Source organism: Hipposideros armiger, unplaced genomic scaffold, assembly GCF_001890085.2.
Source record: "Hipposideros armiger isolate ML-2016 unplaced genomic scaffold, ASM189008v1 scaffold_160, whole genome shotgun sequence".
NCBI lineage: Eukaryota > Metazoa > Chordata > Mammalia > Chiroptera > Hipposideridae > Hipposideros > Hipposideros armiger.
This window is the reverse complement of record NW_017731510.1, coordinates 1834181-1857351: the sequence shown is the minus strand read 5'-3', so window position 1 is coordinate 1857351 and position 23171 is coordinate 1834181. Positions and strand designations below refer to the sequence as shown.

The 23171-nt window shown below is 35.7% G+C and overlaps 1 protein-coding gene across 1 annotated transcript in view; it reads right to left on the bottom strand.

Annotated features, from left to right (window-relative positions):
• Positions 1–2273: 2273 nt before the first annotated feature.
• The window catches only part of NUP58 (nucleoporin 58), a 56900-nt gene continuing 36002 nt past the window's right edge, over positions 2274–23171 (bottom strand). Inside the window, exons 10-16 of the mRNA XM_019651434.1 lie at positions 19787–19866; positions 16880–16998; positions 16360–16442; positions 13258–13459; positions 7386–7484; positions 5701–5796; positions 2274–4490 (exon numbers count right to left, since the gene is read on the bottom strand). Coding sequence (XP_019506979.1) covers positions 4321–4490; positions 5701–5796; positions 7386–7484; positions 13258–13459; positions 16360–16442; positions 16880–16998; positions 19787–19866 — 849 coding nt within the window. The 3' untranslated portion in view covers positions 2274–4320. The remainder of the gene's footprint in view (positions 4491–5700; positions 5797–7385; positions 7485–13257; positions 13460–16359; positions 16443–16879; positions 16999–19786; positions 19867–23171) is intronic.

Sequence of the window (23171 nt, the reverse complement as noted above, 5' to 3'; positions counted from 1 at the left end):
CCCTCCATGCTAGTTTTTCTCTATGAACCTCTTCATAGGGAAACTATGAGAAAAGGTCAAATGGCTACACCAGTTTGGCCCTTGCTTCTTCACTCTTCACATCTTAGATATGGTTATTCTCCCTCAAATCCAGTGGCTCTTTGTACTTACCTTACTTTGCCTTGACCTAGTCTATTTAAATAATCACATTACCTTCAGTGCCTTTAAGAGGTTAGGCATGAAAATCAGCATGCTATTCCTGTATCACAGGGAAACCTCAGCTCCATGACTTAACCATGTATTGTAACATCAAGTAAATTGCTTGACCCTTCTGCTTTATTAATAGTGCAATTAAACAGGTCAAGTTTATAAAATTCTGGGTGTGGCGCCCAGAACTACACTCAATAAATGGCAGATACATTGATAGGCAAAGGTGACTTTGGGAATGAGATTTAACTTAGGCCCTCCAGCTGACTTCCCAGCACATCGGCCCTGTATTAGCGAGCCTGTAACCTTGTGATGTGTGCTCTGAAAAGTGCAGGGCAGCCAGGCTTATTCACAGTGAGAGAAGGGCCTTGCAAGGCATGTTGGAAGATGCCAAAGCATTATCTTGTGACAGACCATTCCAACCCAAATATTTCACACACACACAAAACCCATTACAATATTTCTAAAGGCACTATTAAAATTCCCATGTGACAAAAACTACTATTTGACATTAACTTGGGCTTATATTATCACAAAACAGTTAACCTATATTTGTAATAATGTAAATGACCTTGTACCAACTACAGGATAAAAACCCACACTCATAAATAAAAAATCAAGATGCTGTTAGGAAAAACAATTAGCCAAGAATCTAATAAACACTGTAAAACCTTGCTGAAGGAATAAAATACCCAGTAAATGCATATACCATGCTGTATGTATTGGTGTATTGTCAATTCTCACCAGATCATAACATATTTTACTTGTATATACCCAATCAAAATCCCAATAGGATTTTAATAAAAATCAAACTTGACAAAATAGGTACTAAAGTTCTCTTAGAGCAAGTGTCCTAGAATAGTCACCCCCCCACACACACACATAAAAAACAAAAGAAAATAAGATAGGGTGGCTTTCCCCATCAGGTATCTAAATAAAGCATCAGCTACAATAAGTAAAGCAGTAGGTAAATAAGTAGTAGGTACTGGTGCAGGAATCCTAAATGCTTGCAAAGTATCAGAGGCTTATGCTACCCAAATGCTTTAAAGTGGATTGTATTATTAATACAACCACCCATCTTTATTATCCCCCTTTCAGATGATGAAGCTGAGGTCTAGAAAAGGTAAATAACTTGTCCAAGATCATACAGGATCAAGACAGGGGTCTGAAACCAGCTGATTCCAGAAGTCCACCTTATCTCACAAGAAAACTATTAATAGCCATTATCTACAGAGATCCTACAAATCATTAAGAAAAAACTCCTGAATAACTTGGGTATAAAAATGGATAAAGGATATTAAAATGCAATTACATTAACATGCAAGTGGATAATATATATGAAAATCTTCAACCTCACAAGTATTTATTAAGATTGATAATATTGAGGGTTAGAGATTGCTGGGAAATGCGTACCTCATCTACACTGTATAAGTGTATACTTATATAGCATTTTTAGAAGGCAATCTGACACTAAAGCAATTAGTATGCCTTTCAGCAATTCCGCTTCCAGAATCAATCCCAAAGAAACATTAAATAGGAGCACAAAGAATCATGGACAAGTATCTTCACTGCAGCTTTTTCTAGAACACTGAAATACTGGAAAGAACCTAACTGCCCATCAACAGGTACTAGCTGGAACAAATAGCATATACCCATGCTATGGGGCAGTACGTAAGGAAGAAATCTGCATGGACTGACACAGAAAGATGTCGATGACATATCATAAAAGGGGGAAAAAAGCAAGTCACAGAACACATAGATTTTTCACCCACTTGTTTTAAAAAAGGGATCTAGAAGAAAATAGGAGAATGAAACTTTGTACACATGTTGAAAGTGCCTTTTTTAGAAGAGTCTGAAAGGATATACACCAAACCATTAAGAGTGAATACTCTGGGGAAAAAAGTGATAGTAGGGCCTAGAAGTTGAAGGGGACCTTTACTTTTTACTCAAACTAACTTTCTTGTGTTGTCTTTAGTTTAAAAAAAAAATGCTATATGTATATACCAGTGAAAACACTAAAAACCCGACCAAAGAGAATAAAAGAGCAATAATTAGAAAATTACATATTGAGAACAATTACATCTATAAAGATTCAAAGAAACTGACACAATAAATTTTATTGTTTCCTTAATGATATAGCCTCTAGACAAAGTGAAGACAATGGAGACAATGACAACACATTTAAACTCCTATCACAAATTGATCTGTTACAAATTTCCAGTGGTTCAACATATTAAAATGTAAAATATATAAAGAAAAAAACCAAGAAATATAAATATTCAGATTTTTGCGGCACAATGCAATGTCCTTTTAAAAAAGTTTGTTGTACCTGTGTATTTAATTCTGACAGTAATTCAAAACACAAAATTACATGTTTTCTTGTCCTTCCCCAAAATGTCGATCTGGGGGCTGCAGTATTAGAGAAGTGTGCAAAAATAAAAACTTTTAGCGCTCAGAAACAAAGCATTTTTCTTATTTGAATGCATCAAGAAGAAACAAAGCATTTTTCTTATTTGAATGCATCAAGGCGCAAAAATCTCAATTTCAAAAAGCCAGTCATTGCTATAGGAGGGTAAATAAAACAGATTTGACACCACTTTTATAATCAAATCCAACTGACATTATACTAAAAATATGTGTGTATATGTGTCTATATATATCTATCTAGATATATATAGACACATATATATGTAATACCTATTTTAGAAAAAAAAAGTGCCTTGGTGAAATGCTTCTGAAAATATTCACTTGATGCACATTATGTACAAAACCTTCTATATAAAAATTAAACTATTTTCAATGAAATTCAATGTTCACATTCCATCTGAAAGCTACTTGAAAGATAAATAGGTCTACCTAATGGTTTCTGTCTGAAATCATGGCTAAGGCAGTTCTCTTTCCAAGGGCTCTTTCTCACCCGCTCTATGTCACTAATACTAATATAGACAAATATTACACAGATGTCACCTGACACACCTATGTGTTATACCTGGAGCTCTGTTCACTGTTAAAACAGGGGGATAGTTTATAGTTGCTACAAAGAATACTTTTTTCCTTAAAATATAGTTTTTCTATTCCAAATTAAGCACTTACTTAAGACACTAAGAGGCTGATAAGCCACTCCATTTGGTGTCAGTATCAATAGCCCTATAAGAAAGAACTCCTGTATTGGAATAGCTAGAAAAGTTTCCACTAAAGTCATACATAGTGCATCCTTCACCTGCATAGAATCAATTTGGCTTAATAGCTCTTTACCCCAGAAGACCAGTCTGGAGTTCAAATATGCTCTTGAAGGTACATCTCAGATACGAAAAAACATCTCCTATGGGTAATGAGGACATAAAGGATAATAAAAGTTGTTAAAATCTGATCGAGTTTTACAGCATTCCTCATTTAGGTAGCTGCTAAAGGTCAAGGTGGGGAACAAAAATGGGAAAGACTAGGGGCAGTGAAGTTGGGTAGGTCAAATATTTACACCAGTAACCATTTCACTAAGTCTTTAAGCAAGTTAACTGCAATGACCTGGTATCTCTAGCTCACTGTTCTACAAGCACTGAGGATCTGAAGCTTAAAAGGTGAAAAATGGAATACCCTTAGAAAAGGGGAACAGTCTGAGGCAAAAGTTGTAGGTCTGTAAATATATATTTTATATGCACACACAATTGTGTGTAGTATTCTGTATATATTTACACACATATTCACAAGATGCCCTGCAGTGGAGTTCAAAAGGCCTTTACCAGGAAGTCAGCTAATTCGGGTACAGGCCCTCGAGTTCACACCATCTGTATAAGAAACACATGTGCATATATTCACACAATGTAAACTGTATCAACAAAAACATTGCTATTAACACTTGGTTAAATAGTAGGTTTTACCAACCAGCGATGTAATCAGAACATTTCTTACACTGAGAATCGAAATAACGAAAAATATACAACTGGGTTTCAAATTCACACAAGAAAAGATGTTTAGCATGGCAAATAAGAACACAGTTCAAATTCCAGAGTAGGGAAAAATATCAAAACTTTAGAAATCTCCTGGGATGCAATTTACTGACTGCATCAAGTTTAGAAAAATAGACTCATAAAATGAACGCTGCTGCTCTAGATTCTCTCAACACATCCACCCATATGTTTATCTTTTTCCTCTTTTGTTTCCAGCTGGAGGTTTCTTCAGCTGAAGGAGTTGTCCTCCTGTTCCAAAGCCTGCAGAGGCAGGATTGGACACCCCAAATGTCAAACCAGCTGATGCCGTGATGCCAGGGTTGCTGAAGTTAAACCCAGATGTACTTGAGCTGCCAAAGCCTTATGTTTAGGGAAGAGAACATTCACATCAGAAGTTAAGTCACAAAAATCAATATAAAAAAAAAAAATGGGGATGAAAGGTACATTTCTAGCTGCAAGAATACATACTCGGTAAAAACAGTAAATATCTTATGGCCCTGAATTTCTAACATGCAATTTTACAGGAAAATAATTTCGCAAATAGCTAAGTGGCACCTTTACAGACAGAGGTTTAGTGATTCGGGCCCAAAGAGAAACCTTAGCACAAATAACTGAAATCTTCAGAAGACTTCAAATTGCCAGACACTTTCCTGTTAATTCAATATGCCAAGGTGCCTTCCTCCTCAGGCCTTCCAGAAACATGTTATCAACATGTAGAAGTCCTCCAAGAAAACCCCAACCCACAATTTTCAGGACAATGAGCACACCGAAGAGTAGTACCTATTGTTTTGATTTTATAAGAACCCTTGTGTAATTAGGATCAAGTACTATTACTGTCTGGTTAACTAATATTAACATATTGATATTATAATCCTGATACCACTGAATTCTACTATCCTACTCTGTTGGAACTGTTAATTTTAAACACTACTTAATATTACATGGAATTTTCTTCAAATTCCTTCAATTTAAACACAATTTAATTGGTACTGTGTCATTGTTTTAGACATGCCTTTTATCCCTAAACACTGCACATTAAAACAAGCCATTATTACAAATATAGAGAAAATGCAAAAGTAGGTGGAATTTGGAATTTTCTACTGGAAGAGTCAGAAGATGATACCTATTTCAAGAATGAACAAAGAACCCAATTAATCATCATTTGTAAGTTGGGACTTATAACTAAAGCACATCTCTTTGGAGAACTCATTCTCCTGAATGCATAAGGATAAAAACTGGGTAAAAACTTAACAATGGGTTCATTTTCGTAATAATGAAGGAAGTTGTTCAACCATGAAACTGGTCTTTTGGTTCCAAAGGAATCTCTGGTTAGTTAAGAGATGATATAATTAATATATCAAACAAATAAGTCTTGTTAGAAATATGTTATAAACCTGTCCTTGTTTTTTGAGAGATAAAGCTATATGATTAGGCTTGCATGCTTCATCCAGGGCATAGAAAACTAAGTCAGGGATCTTTTTTGGGTCTTGGAAATAACAAAACTTATACTTTTAAATTAAATACTTTGCACCTTTCGATTTGTCTGAAATTTAGGCTAAAACACACAAACCTGCACTAAGACTTCCTGAGGGTTTATTTGTTGTTCCAAATCCAAATGTGGAGGCCCCTGTGGTGCTGCATCCAAAACCAGAGCTAGTTCCAAATCCTAGTGGAGGGTGATAGAGAAATATACAATGGCACGTAAAACACGGGTTAAAGGATACTGACAAGTAACACCTAGAGTTATCAAAGTTCTAATAACACAGTGCTGAAAAACATGGCCTTAGGAAGGAAATCCTTGGCTTCTGGAAGAACCAGATTAATTTTGAAATAAAACATTTATATGTATTTAGACAATGTTTATAACCCATCAGTAATTCTTAAAACAAGGCCATAAAACACAAGACCATTTTCATATTCTCTCTCCCAAAAGAACTAGAAGTTTTAGTGACTATTCAAGCATGGTTTTAGTCAAACAGATATAAACCTATCTACTTAGGGATATTTCATTTGCAAAAACAAAAACAAAAAAAGCAAAACAAAACAAAAAAAATCCCTGATTACATCCATAAATAAGTAGCACATGCACAATTTAAACACGAAGTACAAGGTGATTTTACTCTGCTTTTTACCCAAACATTTTCACTTAAAAACCTTTACCATTGAAAACCTGAAAAATTACATAATAGTCAGTCACTTTAAATTAAGTCAGTCAGCTCCTGTGACAGTATCAGCCAGTGCAGCAAAGAGAAATTGCGAGTGAGAGCATCATGTTTTTTCTCTTAATATTATAGTCACCATTTAAATAAATATTTTTCATCATATAAAGTTCAAGAGGAGATTCTGCTAAGTACTTGAAGAATTGTTTCCACTATCTTAAATGTCAAGTGCTCTAAAAATGAATTTAAATTCTTCTTAGGCTGCTTTACAACCACTTACCTAAATGAGTTGATAGTATTATTGCCTCTAAGAAATATGATGGCAAATTGGATTATAGATCACAAGAATTATGCTTGTCTGTCATAATTCTAGTAATTTCTAATAAAGTCTACTATATCAAGGAACCATAATAGCTTATAGGCTTCCCGTTTTATAATGATATATTTTAGTGGAAATAAGGGAACCTTATTCATTATATGACAATGTTACTTGTCAAAACACAATCAACTTTCAATTATTCAGACCAGACAACTATGAATGCATTTGTATTTAGCATGATGTTTTTGCAGATTTACCTTACTAATTAACTTATGAAATATTAAAATAAACTTAATTAAGTATGCAAGTATGCATATAGGCAAACATGCCAAAAGTGCTTAGGAATGGACAGAAGTCGAGCTGTGCAACTTATAATAAAACTACTTCCCCATTTAAAGTGTTCGTTTTCAGAAAAAGATGATGATTAGGAAAATGTATATCAAGAAGTAGTTTGGACTCCAAACTGATGTTAAGACTAATACTTTTTTAAAGTTCGTTAAATTTATTAAAACGAAGTTATCTTCAAGTTTCTATTTTAGCATATTACTTTGAATATATGAACACCCCTACCATTTAATTGTAATACTTTTTAATATTTACTGTTCACAGACGAAATTATTTTTTTAGGTTCTAAATCTAATACTAGAAAGCACTGATTATGTTTGGAGAATCCTTTTTGCCGGATGGAACCTTCACTTCCAAATTAGTAGATCCTCTTAAAAAATTTTTACAGGCTAGTATCAATTCAAATGCAATATTAGAAAAGTGAAAGTGTACCTCCAAGGTTTGAAGAACCTAAGCCACTTGATTGCAAGCCAGTGCCAATACCTGAGCCGAATGGTGTTCCAAAACTAACTCCCAGAGATGGCTGTGGCCCTGGTATAAAAAAAAAAAAAAAAAAAAAAAAAAAGGAAGGGGGAAAAAACAAATTTGCCTTACTCTTTCAAGTTTAAAGTTTATGAAGTTATTTTTCAAATGAACAGTGATTACTTTTAACAAATTGTATTAGCTAAAACTTAGTTTTCAGGATGTCTCCCCAGCCTAATTTATCTGTCCCAATTTATTCACATTAGACAATTAAAAGAGGCTTACTGCATTCAAAGATGAATGTTAGTTTAACCTGCTAAATAATTTGAAATCTTTAATGTATTGTAAATTATAGTTCTTTTAGTTTTACTTCTAGAATGATTTTGGATCTCCCCACTTGTTTTCTGGTAAAATTAGTTGGTGTAATCAGTAAAGGTTTTTACTTTTTTTTCTTTTTAAAAAACAAACTCCTTAGTGTTAGAGTCAAGTCTCAATTGATCAAAAGAGACTGACACTAACGTGGCAAAACTATCATGTTACTTCATAAGAGTAAGTACCCAAAAAACTAGGCATGATTTCTTATATGAAATATAAATGATATATATACAATAAGTAGATAAAAAACAAGACAATGTTTTATTTTATTAAATTTATTGTTCATTTTAAAGCAAATCAATTACACAGTAACATGACAATTCCAACTTGTTCACAAAAAGTGATAATTGAGTTCTATTGTTAAGCTCTGCTACATTACACCACTTCTCACCTGATTAAATAAGATAGATAATGAACATTTACAAAGGCACCGCTGTGTACCTTGACAGATTCAATACATTCAAGATTTCAATTCAGAAGTTTTTCTTTCTAACATTTTGGAAAATGTACTCAGATGCAGAACCATTCATTAGTCATCCCTTTTCCCATTTGTTACTTGAAAGATTTTTGCTGAGTTTGTTTGGCAAGTATAGCATCAAACTTACTAGCCTCTCTTTTTCACTACATTTTTTTTAAAACTAAGCAGACTACAAAAATCTAAAAATCTCTCATTTCATAAATAATTTATGAAAATTATTCAATAAATTTCATAGTACAATCTTCAGTCTTGCCTTTTTCAAGCACAGTGATCAGTGCATCTCAAAGTTGAGGGAACTGCCAAAGTAATATACAGATTGAAATTTTAAAATTTTCAAAGAAATCAAAGCCTTCAAGTTGTTCAATGAAGAATGAGGTTTGTATATTCAAAAGGTAGTGGAAAATTATAAAGCATTAAAAAAAAAACAAAAAAAAAAAACTAAAGAACTATATTTTGCAACACTGGGACAAAAACTGGACTTTTCAAATAGCTTCTACCCAGAAAATAAAGAATTGGAACTAATAGCAGCCAGAGTTGTTATACTACTATTAAAAAATAAATTAACATAGGATTTAAATTTTTACATCCATTTTGAGATCAGTTTGAGAATAAAATACCTGCCTAGAATCTCTTTTGTAAAAATGTTACTATAGAAAAAAAAAAAACCAAAAAACTAAGCATATTACTCTCTTAGTTCTAACAAAAATAATATGTAGAAAACACACATCCAGTTTCGTTAACATTGAGAGACTTAGCTGTCACATGTTAATAGGAGGCACTGCTGGTGGAAGACCCCAAAGAATAATGCACACCACAGCCCTCAGCCCTACAAGTCATAAGAGTTACTCAAATAACATGCTTTTTGTTGTGTGTGGGTCTGTTTTGAAGAGCAACTCTAATCATCGATATTGAGGATATAGGTAATCAAGAACTCTAACGATGACAAGACTTTCCATTGCACAACAGGTACATGATATTTTGAGTTTTGTACCTTCACACAAATTCTGAAGGCAACATCATTTATAAAACTAGTAGGCAAATGTATAACATTTTTTAATAGTAAAAACTCATGATAAATATCTCCCACGCCAAAGTATTAGCATATATTACACTCTGGCCACCATATAAATTAGTTTCACTATTAGAAAGCAGAATCTAAATCCTTCAGGCAAAAGTTACGTAAACAATTCAAGAAGTCTGTTTCGAAATCTGAATAGTCATTCAATGAGAGGCTCTTAGTACCATAAATAAAACCAAGTTAGTGGTAATATATCCCAATGATTGCCCAAAGTGAAATCTTCATGTAGAGTAACATTTTACAAAGGTTACTGTATAATATATTCACACACAACAAAATCCAGTTTAATACTGATATTCATATTTTTCCAGAATAAATTCTACTTTTTTAAAAGTAAAATTGCATTCACAGGAAGAGGACTAAAGTGCTAAAATTTTTTATAATTTTCAATGATTACTCAAAATACCTAATGTAATTAGTCTGGTTATGCCTAAATCATAGTTTAAAATAATAACATTTCTTAAAAAACAGAAAATGCCTTTTCCCCAATTTGAAAAAATTTTACTTACTAATTTAATGGGGAATGTTCCTTTGGTTATTAAATACAACAAAATCACAAAACCACAAGAAACTAAAATGAAATACTTAAAGTTTCCTACTTAACACTACACCTTAAATGTCTTAACCTACACAAAAAGCTAGAAAGTAGTAATTCCTAACAAAACATCTCAGCTCTCCTGAAAAACAGCAGCTAAGTCACATAAGAAAAGTCTTATTATGTAAACATCATACTTTTAAAAGTGTCAAATACAACAGCAAAACTCAATCCCAGTACATTAGCTTAAAACAATCTATCCTACGTTAAAATCATACTAGAAAACCTAATGTAAATCTTCAGCTTTTTAAGAGGCTTCAGAAGCACTGGTGGGTGGACAAGTGTTCTCAAGCTCTAGCAACATGGAATTTACCCATTACTGATGCTCATTTCATACATAAATAGCCTGCTGGTTTTTCATCAATTCTCTTCAGCCTTCAGAAGCAATAACCATACATCACACAGGTCTAAGCTCTATTATATATTTTCATTAAAAATCATAGAATGATTGAGAAGCCACTTAAGTGCAAACCTCCACCTCTAAGAAACACCACAAGAAACCACCTGCAGAAGGTAGTAGCCTAAGAAGCAATCTGCTTTTTCACATTAATGAAATCAAGAATCCATATGCAAATAAAAGCAAAAGCCCTCTGACAACTCAAGTCTTGCACAGATCAACAGTGATATATAAAAGCAACACACAAGTTTTACCTAGCTTCATCTAGACGGTCTTTAAAAATCTGTTACTGGTATTTTAAAAAAGATATCAAAATCACAGGACATAGGGAATAAGTCAGTGTACGATGCAATATATAGGGACATTTCTAAACAGGCCATAACTCATAAATCAGTACACATCTAACAGACTTCATACATCTTGTTACAGTGGTGACATGACTAAAATAACTAACATTCTAATAGGGAGAAGCACAAAAGAACGAAATATGAAGCTGGGAAACCTTTAGAGAAACAAAAGGAAAAAGACAATGCAAAATGTTATGATTATTTAGCATCTCAGTTCTAAAAATTAATACAACTTAAAATGAAAACACTGTAAGGGGCCGGCCAAGTGGCGCATTGGTTAAGAGCTGGCTTGGGACGCCAGAGGGCCCCGGTTCGGATCCCATATATGAGGGCCAGTGACACTGCCCTCCACAGCTAAGATGCTGAACAACAGAGCTCAACCTGGAGCTGGGCTGCTGTGAGTTGCCCGTGGGCTGCAGCAGGGGCTACCACGGGCTTGCCATGGGCTACTGTGTGTAGCCAGCAGCCAGCAGCCAGCAGCCGCAGTGAGCGGCCGTCCAGAAGCCGGCGACTGATCTGCCTCGCCCGGGAAGAGCGCAATGAACGGTGCCAACTCGGGCCAGTGAGGCGGCATCCTCCACAACTAGACTGAAGAACAAAACAACAGCAACTTATCTGTTCCCCTTTCCCCAATTCCCCAATAAAAAATCTTTAATAAAAAAGAAAGAAAACACTGTAAGACTATTCAGATTGATAAATTACAATTCCTGCCACCAGATTAGAAAAACCTTATGTGGGTTTCTAAACTGTAAGGAACAGGAAAGCAGTTTCCCCAAAGCCTGGCAAAAGTCACAATTAAAACTGAATCACATGAGCAAAAGGCTCCTCAACATGATCACTCTAAATTAAGCTACATTCTCCACCACAAGACAGCAAAGACCATGTCTATATTGTTTACCTTTATATCCCCAGAACCCAGCACATAGTAGGCACTCCTATTCATAGAATGAACATATGTCTTCATATGTTCATGAGCCCAAAATATATGAGTGAAAACCTACAAATTTCTCAAGACTGTCTATATGCTAAAAAAATAAAAAAATAAAAAATCCTGTGATTTTGCTTCAATTTTAGTTGCACAACACAGAATATAATTCACTTACAACATAACATGTTAGATTACTGACTTTTCTCAGTTTTCATTTATTAGAATGGAAATCCCTATGTGCAAAGAACACTTAACCAAACCCATGCTTATCTGATGTATTTTAGGCCCTAAAAAGTAAACTGGTGCTATGGTTGGTTTGATTAATTGGTTAAATAATCATGAGAACTGAGGATCATAATTATGGGATTGGTAGGAATCAAAAACCCCATAATGACTTTTATCCTCCATAACTTGAGAACAAAATCCTACGCTCCAGCCAGCTAGAGAACTACAATACAGTCATGTGAGCCACTATTCAACATGGGTCCAGCCATGGAATGTGGAGTTTGGCATAAATCCATCACTAGCTGTTTACTGATGGGAAATCAATTCTGTCACCTCCAAATGTGAAGAACAATTTTTTAAACTGCCAGTAGTGAGAACCAGAGAATGTTTCCCTGTGGAGGCAGCCTGAATGCAATCTAAATATGTCTTTGTACTATAATTTACTACTGGACTCTATGGAACTCTCAGAAAGACACATGCAGTAGAATAATAAGCATTACCTGAAAATTTATGAATGAGTAAAAAGGAAAAAAATCAATATCCATTAAGACTATATTTTCCCAAGTCAATCTATGAGCCTGACCAAAAAAAAGGAACTGTAGGCGTAAAAAGACAAGTAGTAATCTCTGAAAGACACAGGATCAAATTAAACACTGCAGAACTGACCACAAAAACGTTTCATTAGAACTGGAATTAAACCAAGGACTAAAATTATCTGCTTTCCAGTGTCTCACCAATTATTTTCATCTGCTCAGCTTTCCACTTCATAGTTCTTAATGTGCAACCCAGAGCATCTCAAAACATCTTTTTCCTGCTCTTACAACTGTTCTGTTCATTTTGAAAAGGTACAAATAATTCTAGCATGTACCTTCTTCCAAATTTGGTTATGAGGGCCTGTACTCTTTCTAGTCCTTAGACACACAAAATTACTGATCTTCTACAAACCTTGAGTCAATAAAAACATACTTCACCCTGAATGTGGGTGTTCTGTACGCACTGTGTATGAGGAAACAAGAATGCACCATCTATCAGTATCATATATGAGAAATGTAATCTATGGCTGGATTCTCTGACTTTAAAACAATAAATGATACAATCATGATTTTAGAATCTGTTATTCTTAAAAGTAACTCAGTAGTGAAACACCACGTTCTAACGGGTATTTATAGTAATACAGGAAGTAACACTAAGTAAATTCACAATATTCAATATCTCATTGAAGTATAATTATTGCTAAGACTAACCTGCGTTTTTTATCAGGTATATGTTTATAATTGTGTCCATCACAATTTTTAGACTGTATTGGAACAGCTATTCATAGAAATTTCTTCAGTGCTAACACAAAGGGGAGACTTATAAAAATGCACACAAATTTCTGCATTTTAACAGTAAGAAGCTATAACTTGAATGCATTCAGACCTGTAGCAGGCTGTTGCTGCTGTGTAAGTGTTGCAGCCATGGCAACGGCTGCTGCGTTTGGCATGTTGCTGAAAGGGGTGGGGCCAGTAGTAACTCTGGGTGCATTCTGCCACTTCTTGGCTTCTGCTCGCCTGGCTTCAAACACATCTACAGCATCTCCCAAGAACATTTTCCTGTAACCAAGGTACTGTTCTTTGAGCACCTGAAAGAATGAAAAAAAGAAAAGGTTAATCAAGTTCTGTGTTGACTGTGGTAATATGTAAATGTATGTAACTATGAAATAAGTTAGCAAAGACAAATCAAAGATATTGCCAGTACTAAGCATTCCACCTAAATTGCAAATTAGAGTGCTAGTAATGCATGGTGTGGGAAGGGATGAGTTTGAGACTTCTATCACTCCTTTGAATATTTTCTTTCCTATTTTTGTCATGTCTTTACAATAAACTGCCTAAAATATTCTGGCTTCGTGAGGCCCTCTTTATAATGTTACCTAAGTTTTAAGACAAGCAGAGCAGTATCTAAAATTTCACTTTAAATATTCAGTTTTTTCATGAAATTTTCCCTTACCATGACCAACCTTTTGATAAATTTTTAGATTCAAAAATTTAAAAATAAAAAGCACTAAATATACAAGGTATAATAAAAAAATACGGTGAATGTTTAAATTAAAAAAAAGTATCACAGTAAAAGACACATTGCCATTAATCCCCTGTAAAATACTTCCTTCTCGCTTCAAGCACACTTATTCCATCATTCTTGCCACTTTCTGAAGTATGACGCAGTTCTGGAAGTCTGTTTTCGTGATGTGTCTTTAGTTGCGCTGTTGTGGCTGCCTCGACATCCTGAATCGATTCAAAACGTTTACCTTTCATGGTCATTTTGACTTTGGGAAAGAGCCAGTAGTCGCACAGTGCCAGATCCGGTGAATAAGGTGGATGAGGACACACCGTAATGTTTTTATTTGACAGAAATGCCATACCAGAAGCGATGTGTGACATGGAGCCTTTCTGTTATGATCACAAAATACGGTAAATGCTGCTGCCAAGTGCCATCCAAAGGCAGGGATCTTAAATACGGGAAGCAGCATGTCGAATTTTAGTAACAGTGTGTGACAAGTTTCAACTTGTTCAGTGCAGTTAGTTGGGTGTGAGCTACAGTTGAGAAAACGTGTGTTTTAAAGTGTGCCACAAATCATCCTCCATCATGACATTGCTCTGTGTCACACATCGCTTCGGGTATATGACAATTTCTGTCAAATAAAAATATCATGGTGTGTCCTCATCCACCTTATTCACTGGATCTGGCACCATGCGACGTCTGGCTCTTCCCAAAAGTCAAAATGACCATGAAAGGTAAATGTTTTTAATCGATTCAGCACATGGAGGCAGCCATGGCAGTGCTGCTCAAGACATTCACAAAAGAGGACTTCCAGAACTGCTTCATGCTTCAGAAAGTGGCAAGAATGACGGGATAAGTGTGCTTGAAGCAATGGGGAGTACTTTGAGGGGGATTAATAGCAATGTGTCTTTTACTGTAATAAATTCTTTTTATTATAAACATCCACCATATTGTTTGATCACACCTCGTGTATCTGTTACATAACTTTTTTAAAAGACCTGGGTGACACATGTAAAAATAAGATGTTGCCTTGGCACAGAGAGCTTGATGGTATAAAGAGGGCCTTTATCAATATTGTTTGACTATTTTATAATACGAATGACTCATGTTGAGCTTGTAAACAAAGAAGAAAAAACGTACGTTTGTAATTTCAAAGAAAGAAAGAAAAATTACCAAGTTCATAAAATGGACTGGTTTAACCCAATGCAACATCTGCCTTGATTAAGACCATTAATAAGGATGACTCTTTTCACAAAAAAAGGTAGTTTTCAAACCCGAGAGAAGACCGTGCTATTGAAAAAGCATGTATATGTGCAAACGACAAATCTGGGATTTGCTTTAAAATACTCCAGGGAATAAAGCATCTGTGTGTGGAGAACTGATAAAATAAGATCAGCAGGACCTTTAGAATGGTTGAAGTTGGGTAGTGGGTATCTGGGAATTCATTCATTATAGCAATGCTCTACTTTTGTGTATATTTGAAATATTCCATTATAAAAATTAAGGGAAAAAAATACACCTGAATAACACAGACTTCAAAGTGCCAACAACATAAATCATCTTTAGCACCTTTATAAAACTCAAGTAATATTCTAGACACAAAGTTTTTAAGAAAATTTAATAAAAATTCCTCCTTTACAACTAAAGATTTGGTTTAGAAATTTTAATTTATTAAAGCAAAAGGTCTAAAGTGTGCTATTATTTCAAAAATGGTATAATTTAAGTGGTTAACTTTTTAAAAATTTTTGATACCATGCATCGGATTAAAATAAAAATAAAAATATTTGGTAATCTCAAGTAAACTCAGAGATTAGATTCAGATTTGGATACTTTACATTTTAAAGATTTTTTTTTGAACTTCAAGAAATAATTATATTTGCATGATTAGTTGGAAAAGTGCACTTATATTTCACTTAAATTTTAAAAACATTACAAGATTCAAAATATTCAGAACCAAATTATTTTATGTATAATATTTCATAAACACAAAACAGTTCCCTGTACTTAGAAGGGACAAATGTAAGTACGTTAATAATGCAATGGATAATAAACATTTAAAACATACACAAAATTAAAGCAGTGAAAAATAATTTTGCTACTAAGAATGTTCATATTCTGTTGTGCTGTTTATAGTGGTAAAGAGATGGAAACAAAGTAAATGTCCAACAAAAGAGGATAGATTAAACAAACTGCACACACACCCAATGAAATCCTATTTAATCCTAAAAGGATGTAGAAGAAATATGTATATAAACATGGAAAGTTGTTCACAATGTACTATTACTTGGATCTTTTAAAAAAGAACAGATATTATCCATAGTTATGTCTGAGCATGATTACCAATTATTTTAGTTTTAGTCTTTTTCACTTATAGGTAATTATAGCTATTTCTGTAATAAGCATGAAAATTTATGACCCATAAATAAACAAATAATTCACTTGGGTCTAGATATCCAGATAGATGAACTGGTAATAAAAAGTTACCTTGACATTTTCATGAATAGACTGAAGTTGTGCAGCTAAAGCTACAAATGTTTGATAAATTTTCTGCATAGCCATTGACAGATCTATAAAAGAAAATTATATTATCACACAAATACATATATTAACACAATCAGTATTATTTTTCTATTATATGAGTCCAATTTTTGGAACAGTTAATGTGCAGCAGGAAAAAACTACATCAGTATTTCCGTGGATAAGAGAAGGTAGTAGTGAGTAGACTGAGAGGACATCTTAATCAGGAATCGGGGTGGGGCAAGAGGAGGCACAAGGCTTCTGCCCTCGTTAGCATAGTAACAATTCATAATAAAGCATTTTAGATTTAAAGGGAATAAAGATCTAAACAAGAACTTTTGAGGAAATTTTCTCATGGAAGTTTAAGACAATTACTAGTAGTTATCTAGAATATCTACTATATTAACAACAGCTTAACCACTTGTTTACCAAAAAACAAAAAAAAAATACTGCTATAAAAAAAAAATTACCATAGAAAGCATGTTACCTTGAGGAGTTATATGTGAGTTGTTTGCCTGAGTGGCAAGATGGTTTTCTAGCTCTTCAATCTGCTGTCTGTACTGCTGAAGCTGTACCTCAAACTGCTGAACCAAGATTCTGAAGTAGCTGTATAAAAACACATACAAAGTTAGAGCAAAGTTTTAAAAGCATTGTTTTCTTTATATCCAAAATACCAAATAAATAAATATATGCCCCCATTTAAGTAGGGCCTCTGAATTTGCCTGGTGACATAATGTATCTTTAAGTGGTGCAAATATGACTGACACAAAAACCCAAACTTGTAAGTTAGCAAGGTATCAAAAAAAAAAGACGTATATCCTTACTTCAGTCATGAAATATCCCAATTAAGGAATAATCTACAAGTAACTTAATACTCTTCAAAAGCATCAAGTCATCAAAGACAGGAAAGACTGAGTCATTATTACGGACTGGAAGAGATTACGTAGAAACAACAACTAAATGCAATGTGAATAGGACTTTAAGGTAGAAAAAGTACATTAGAAAATAGGCTCCTGGAACAGAAAAAGCACATTAGTGAAAAAGTCAGTAAAATTCAAATAAATTCTGTAGTTTGGTTAATTATTTGTGCCAATGTTTATTTCCTGTTCTTGATAATTATACTATGATTATGCGGTATGTTAACAATAGAGGAAGCAGGGTAAAGGATATAAGGAAATTCTTTGTACTACCATTTTTTCAAGTTTTCTGTAAGTCTGAAAGAAGTTTAAAATAAAAAGGGTTTTAAAAGTGCAATTGTTAGCCAGATTTTTACAACCAAGTACTTACAGTTCTAATATTTAGTCTGAATTTACAATCTAAAATGTCATTTATAATCTGAAAACACTATAATGTATTACAGAAAGAGCATGTAATTACTACTACAATTCTGATAAATTTAACCAGAGAATGCTAGAAAGATAAAAAAGGACCTTGAATAGCATGCAAAACAGTCTATCATTTTATAAGAAATGAGTAACTGTGAGGGCCGGCCGAGTGGCTCAGTTGGATGAGAGCTCGCTCAAGAGTTTGAGCTCTGAGCAACAGCAGTTCGATGCCTGGCCTGAGCTGAGCTGCCGCTGAGCTGCCAACAGGTGGCAGGATGGCTCAGCTTAAAAAAAAAAAAAAGAAGTGAGTAACTGTGAAAGCTTTTTGCAGTAGAAAATGATACATTTCAACCCATTTCAAAACTAGTTGTGATGGCAGCATGAAGAACAAAACAGAGGGATAAAATACTACAGGAAGTCCAGCAAGGAAGCATATCCCATGCTAATCTAAGTAAAATAACAAGAGTATCATTGTCATTTTTAATTTCCTGATTTTGTTCATTGCACTGTGGTTATGAAAAAGAATATCCTTATGTTTAAGAAATACACACTAGGGCCGGCCGAGTGGCTCAGTTAGTTAAGAGCATGAGCTCTGAGCAACAGGGTCGCCGGTTCGATTCCCACATGGGCCAGTGAACTGCGCCTGAACTGAGCTGCCAAAAGGTGGCAGGATGGCTCAGCTGGTGAGAGCACGTGCTCCTAACAGCAAGGTTGCCGGTTTGACTCCTGCATGGGATGGTGGGCTATGCCCACCCGCAACTAAAATTGAACATGGCACCTTGAGCTGAGCTGCTGCGAGCTGCCGACGGGCAGCGAGATGATTCAGTGGTTAGAGCGTGCACTCTTAGCAACAAGTTTTCCAGTCCTAGTCCCACATGGGATGGTGGGCTACACCCATCCGCAACTAAGATTGAATACGGCACCTTCAGCTGAGCAGCTGTGAGCTGCCGACAGGCGGCCAGATGGCAACTGGACTTGGAGCTGAGCTAGCTGCGCCATCCACAACTAAAACTGAAAGACCACTTGGCTGTTCCCCTTCCCCAATAAAAAAAAAAGAAAGAAAGAAATATACACTAAAGTTCTTAAGCATAAAGGGCATCATGCGTGCAAATAACTCAAGCTGTTCAGGGAAAAAATGTGTATATATACACATAGAGAACAAGGAACAAAAATAGTAAAAATGTTAACGTGTAAGGAATCTGGATGAAAGATATATGGGAATTCTTTGTTTTATTCTTAAAACTATTCTACAAGTCTGAAATTATAATACAAAGTTAAAAGAAAAAAAAAAGCGAGAGGCCAGGAGTCAAACAGACCTGTACCACTCACAAGCACAGGACTTCACTGCTTCGTGCCTCAGGCTCCTCACCTCTAAAACAGGAATGGGAACAGCTGTAGAAGCTTTGTGGAAAATGAGATAAAGCATGTAAAGTGCTAAGCGCACTGCTTGGCATGTGGTAAGCATTTGATAAATATTAGCTATTATTATCCCTAGAAACATGAAAGGATAAAAAAAAAAGAGACAAGATATATCACATGTATGGTGACTAGATGGATATACAAAGCTGGGTATGAGATTACAGGTGGATTTTTTTTTTAATTTAATTTTACTTATCTACATTTTCTAATTTTTCTTCCTAAAGATTAACTATGTAAATGAAAGCTATCCAAATAAATAAAATAATTTAAACTGTATTTAGTTTGCACTGTTTAAGAAAAAGACTATCATAAAATTATTTTTAAATTTGAAGTCCTAATGGGTAAAAAATAAATTTCTACTAAAAAAAAAATTGGAACAGGCCCTGTAGATAACACGTAAATGAAGCGTAACAGCGTAATAGTAGTTAAAAGTTCAAAGGTTAGTCTTCACTTACCCTTCAGCCAAGATAGGGATAATAAACTACCCCCTTAAAGGTTATCATGAGAATTGAATTTAATAATCCACGTAAAGTGCTTATTCACCCAGGCTTGCTACGTAGTAAACTGAAAATGTTTAGCCTGTATATTGTTCTGACTGTTCTGCTTTTTTAAAGAAAGAAACATTTGTTTAAAAACTTCCAGCAACTTACTCAGCCGGAGCTGTGTTTTCATGTTGGAATCCAGGTGGTGTTTTCTGGGTTCTTAAAGCTATTTCAGCATTCTTTAACTCCTAATGTATCAGAGGTTAAAAAAACAAAAACAAAAAAGGGCCAGTTAAAAGTTAAGCTAAAAATACCAACTACCTCTGTTTTGAAACTTCAAATGACGCCGTTCATGGAGGTTCACGCTATGACAACATAGTACAAAAGAAGCTGCTTTACAAGTTGCTAAAAAACCTCTTTCCCAAAACAAACTACACTTTTAGCAAACTTTATGATAAATGTATAATGAGCTCCTGATCTATTTTCAGAAACTATGGATTTCTGTAGGACTCATGAAGGTAATTCACCCACAGCAGAAGACTGTCTTACTATTTAAAAACCTTTAATATAAATGTAGGAAACACTATTTTAAAAAGCAAGGTAATAGTAATATTGAGACTGACGTGGCAGCAGTTAACACTCTAGGTACTTCCTACAGACCAACCACTATGCCCAAAGCTTTACTTTTATCACCATGGTTAATCCTCAACAATAACCCTAAAATGTATTAATAGCAATGTTTCCTTTTTTACAGATGAAGAAATGGAGTCAGAGACCTTGCCCAAGGCCATGGAGCTTGAAGACTTGAAAACAGAACCTAAGCAGCCCAACGTTTTTAAAGCTTACACACTCAACTATTTGTAAATCGCCTCCAGCTGTTCCTCAATGCCATTTCTATTTTCTAGTCAACGGTTTTTCCAGACTGATGTTTTAACCTGTTACACTTCACATTCCTATTATTTCTTGGCTTTTTCAACTTCTATTTAAGTTTCCTTCAAAAAAAAAAAAAGGTATTTTACCTTAACTTTATATTCCCTGTAGCAACCTCTTGCCCTCATTTTACACCCAAGCTGTTAGGTCTCAAAGTCTCTAACCATTCTCTCCATCTCCTTTTCCTTCTTCAGCTCAGGCTTCCATCCTTTCAGACTCCAGTAGAAACACCCTAGAGTGGTCTGGACCATTCAGACTCAGACCCCTGCCTACTTCTCTAGGAACTGACTCTTACTCAGTGCTCCACTAATAGTGAACTGCTTGTCGATCCTCAAACATGCCAACTTCCCCCCTCCATGCCTTTGCCTGTTATCCCTCCTTCCTCCCAGCTTGGGGGACAACACCTAGGTGTGTTTCAAGACCCAATTACAAGGATATCCTACTTTGGACAGATGATAACAAGTGCCCACTTGAGCCCTCTGTGCCTCTATCACACCTTGTGCTGGAACATACTACCTGAGTGACTTAACTTACTCTCTCTAGACTATTGTATTTTGATCCCAAATGCCTGTTCAAGTGCTCTGCACGTAAGAAACCCTTAAAAATGCATCCTGAGGGCTGGCCGAGTGGCATGTTGGTTAAGAGCTGGCTTGGGACACCAGAAGGCCCCGGTTTGGATCACACATGAGGGCCAGTGACACTGCTCTCTACAGCTAAGATGCTGAACGGCGGCTCGACCTGGGGCTGGGCTGCTGTGGGTCACTGGTGACGGCGTGGGCTGCAGCCCCTGCTGCAGTGGGTTGCCATGGGCTACCGTGTGGCCAGCAGCCGCTGTGAGCAGCCGTCCAGAAGCCGGAGACTGATCTGCCTCACCCAGGAAGAGCGCAATGATGGTGCCAGCTTGGGCTGGTGAGGCGGCATCCTCCACAACTAGACTGAAGAACAAAAGGACAGCAACTTGTCTGTTCCCCTTCCGCCAGTTCCCCAGCGCTGTTCCCCTCCCCCAATTCCCCAGCAAAAATCTTTAAAAAAAAAAAAATGCATCCTGAATGCATGGACTGGCAATGACTTCAACAAACCATTTGACACCCACCCCACCCAAAAAGAACTTTAATCACCCTCCTTATTTAAACTCTTGAGTTATGTACCAAAAAATGATGTCTATAAAAGGTTTTGCTTAGGGCTGGCTGAGTAGCTCAGTTGGTTAAGCGCTTGCTCAGAGCAACAGCGGTTCAATGCCCGGCCTGCGCTGAGCTGCTGGTGAGCTGCCAACAGGTGGCAGGATGGCTCAACTAAAAATAAACAAAATAAAAAATAAAAAGATTTTGCTTCCGTAAGTTCTACACAATCACAACACTGCGCCTCACCTCAGAATTGCTTATATATATGAGAAAACCCAGAAAGGCTTTCTCAGAAGAAAAGGTTTTGGTTTAAATAAGATTGGTAACTACTTCACTAATGGGAGTCAGAACACTTTTTTTCCAATGGTAATTCACTAGACTGCACTAATTCCTGTGTATTAGAAATAAGAATAATCTTAGTTCAAATTTCCTTTGATCTCGCCTATAAAATTTTCTAACCTCAACTCAGATGATTTTTTTTCCATAAGGAGACGTTCTTTGACTCATTATCCTCTACTTCATTTGCTGCCTTTATATTCCACTCAACCTTTTATTATTTCATTTACCCTACTAGACTTCGGAGTTGTCTTTTTATCTCTAGAAGGCTATGAATAAGTCTGGTATGTCACAGGTATTCCACAAACATTTGTGAATAGAATCACCCAGGGTTAGAGTGACAATGGATCCCATCACAGCATTCATTTCTCTTTTTCTTGAGTTTAACTCTATTACTTTGCTAATTAATTTTCCATATAATTTCATACTTCACATATGAAATTTATCATTTCATGTAATATTTGATGACAGTCTAAACATTCTCCACAGTCTAAAAGCATTATTAAGATTTTCTTCCTCCTAGAAAGTACGTATCTGATGACATATAAAAGAAGAATAAGTGGGAAGGAAGCATAGGGGAATACTTAGCTCATATTTACCAAAGAATTTGTAAATGACTAGGAAATCTGAAAACAAAAAATAAAGCCTAAATTCCCTTTAAACATCACAGTTTAGAATAGCTATCTTAGTAACACATTTATATTAAAAACATCACAAAGTATTTTCCAATAGTTGAGTTCAAAACACCTATGCAGGTACACTTCCAGTTATAAAACAAAAAAGTCCTGGGGATGTAATGTACAGCATGGTGACTACAGTTAATAATACTAGACGGGGGCCGGCCAAGTGGCGCGATGGTTAAGAGCTGGCTTGGGACGCCAGAGGGCCCCGGTTCGGATCCCACACATGAGGGCCAGTGACACTGCCTTCCACAGCTAAGATGCTGAACAACAGCTCAACCTGGAGCTGGGCTAACGTGAGTCGCCAGCGACGGCATAGGCTGCAGCCCGTGGCAGTGGGTTTCCATGGGCTACCATATGTAGCCAGCAGCCAGCGTGAATGGCCAGTGCCCGCAGTGAGCGGCCGTCCAGAAGCCGGCGACTGATCTGCCTCGCCCGGGAAGAGCGCAATGATGGTGCCAACTTGGGCCAGTGAAGCAACATCCT